Source organism: Hippocampus comes, unplaced genomic scaffold (assembly GCF_001891065.2).
Source record: "Hippocampus comes isolate QL1 unplaced genomic scaffold, H_comes_QL1_v1.1 scaffold384, whole genome shotgun sequence".
NCBI lineage: Eukaryota > Metazoa > Chordata > Actinopteri > Syngnathiformes > Syngnathidae > Hippocampus > Hippocampus comes.
The window spans coordinates 280,941-283,053 of NW_017805700.1; the positions used below are offsets into that span (position 1 = coordinate 280,941).

Genomic DNA, 2,113 nt, shown 5'->3' on the forward strand with positions numbered 1-2,113 from the left:
TAGTGTGGGGGGGGGGGGGGAGCCTATCCCAACTGACTTTGGGTGGAAGACAGACGACATCCTGAACTCATTGCCATTCAGTCGCAGGGCACAAATAGAAACGAACAACTACAGTATTCACACCCACATCAGCACCATCACTCAGTGGGAACCAATCCCATGCTGCTCACAAACAAGTCAGGCGAGGGCACCACTCCATCAGACTTGTCAAACTCATTTTTGTCGCCACTTTGAAGTTACATTTTGCCTCGGAGGGCAAATTAATGGGTTACAGGTTTTTAAATCAGTCAACTATTACAATTTGTCAATTATTGTTCAAATGAGTGTAAACATGGGAACAAAATTATTATCTCAAGGTTACTCACCACACATGAAAATTTCACATTTCAGTCCAGATTTTAACAAGGATCATGCAAGTTGACACATGATTTTTTTTTCGGCGGGGCCACATAAAATGCTGTGGCAAGCCGGATCTTTGACACCTGTGCACGACACCATCAGCGACTCAACAAGATTATTCAAATGAAAAATAACATATGAAACAGAGGGCACATCTTTCTGTAAAAATCTTCGTTCATGATAGGTATTGTTATGTTTAGGAGAAAAATGTCACAACTTCTCCCGATTTCAGTTTTTGTTGGATCAGTGGGGAATAAATCAAGGCTCAAGTTGTGATCAGATAAACTTTTAAAAAGAGTGCTGTAAAAAGTATTTGCCACCTTCCTGATTCTGTTTTCTTTGCATATTTATAACACACAAAGGTTTCAGTTCATCAAACCAATTTTAATATCACACAGAGATTACCCAAGAAAATACAAAATGCAGTTTCTAAATTCCAATTTAATTTATGAAAGCACCAAAAAAAATCCCAAACTACCTCACCCTACATGAAAAAGTAATTGCTCCACCCCATTGTTAAATCACAAAGTAACTGTTATAAATGACAATTTTGGGAAAGCTGAGTTCAATTTCACAGGCAATACCCTGGCACCACATTTGTTGAGTCAAGAAATCACATAAATAGATTCAGTCAGACAAAGTGAAGTAGGCTACAAGATCTCAAGAAACAAATGCAGAATGCCACAATACAAAAGAAATTCAAGAAAAAAATGGAAAAAAAAATTTGAAATCTATCGGCCTGGAAAAGGTTACAAACCCATTTCCAAGACCCTGGGGCTCCAACGAACCACTGTCAGAGCCATTATCCACAAATGGATAAAACTGGGAACAGCGGCAAACACGAAGTTGCAAAAGAAGCTAGAACAACGTTAAAAGAACCCAGACCTCACTGGTCTCAGTTTAGGTCAGTGTTCATGACTCTACCACAAGGAAGACACTGGCGAAAAAAGGCATCCATGGCAGATTTCCCAGATGAAAACCACTGCTGTCCAAAAAAAACACAAAGGGTTGTCTCGCTGTGTTTTTTTTTTTTTTCATGACAACATTAACAAATGCAAAACAACCCACAGTTGTTTTGAATGTTGAGGTATGATCATGATGTGAAATGCTGAACCTCCCATCCCTCCCATAGGATATATTGTCAATAATAATAATTATGAAGGTGCGTGTGTGTGTGTGTGTGTGCGTGTGTGTGTGTCCACGAGGAGTCCATGTTACATTTCTGATATTTTCGTAGTGTTGGCTTTGTAAAACGAAAAGCCGCCCGGCCACATCATAAATACAGTACTTGTATTATGTCCAAAAAAAAAAAACCTTCATGTGAGTGTGACTTTTTGTATTAAATTTCCAAAAAAAAAAACCACAAAGGGTTGTCTCGCCCCCTCCGTGAGCCGTCACCTTACCGTGGTGAAGGGGTTTGTGTGTCCCAATGATCCTAGGAGCTAAGTTGTCCGGGGCTTTATGCCCCTGGCAGGGTCACCCATGGCAAACAGGTTCTAGGTGAGGGACCAGACAAAGCACGGCTCAAAGACCCCTTATGACAAGTACAATGAATGGATCGAAGTTTCCCTTGCCCGGACGCGGGTCACCGGGGCCCCCCTCTGGAGCCAGGCCTGGAGGCGGGGCTCGTTGGCGAGCGCCTGGTGGCCGGGCCTACACCCATGGGGCCCGGCCGGGCTCAGCCCGAAGAGGCAACGTGGGTCCCCCTTCTCAT

General features: G+C 42.7%; 1 protein-coding gene across 1 annotated transcript in view; it reads left to right on the top strand.

Annotated features, from left to right (window-relative positions):
* Positions 1 to 1,211: 1,211 nt before the first annotated feature.
* rfc4 (replication factor C (activator 1) 4) overlaps positions 1,212 to 2,113 on the top strand; it is a 45,874-nt gene continuing 44,972 nt past the window's right edge. The window contains exon 1 of the mRNA XM_019882625.1: positions 1,212 to 1,303. Coding sequence (XP_019738184.1) covers positions 1,212 to 1,303 — 92 coding nt within the window. The remainder of the gene's footprint in view (positions 1,304 to 2,113) is intronic.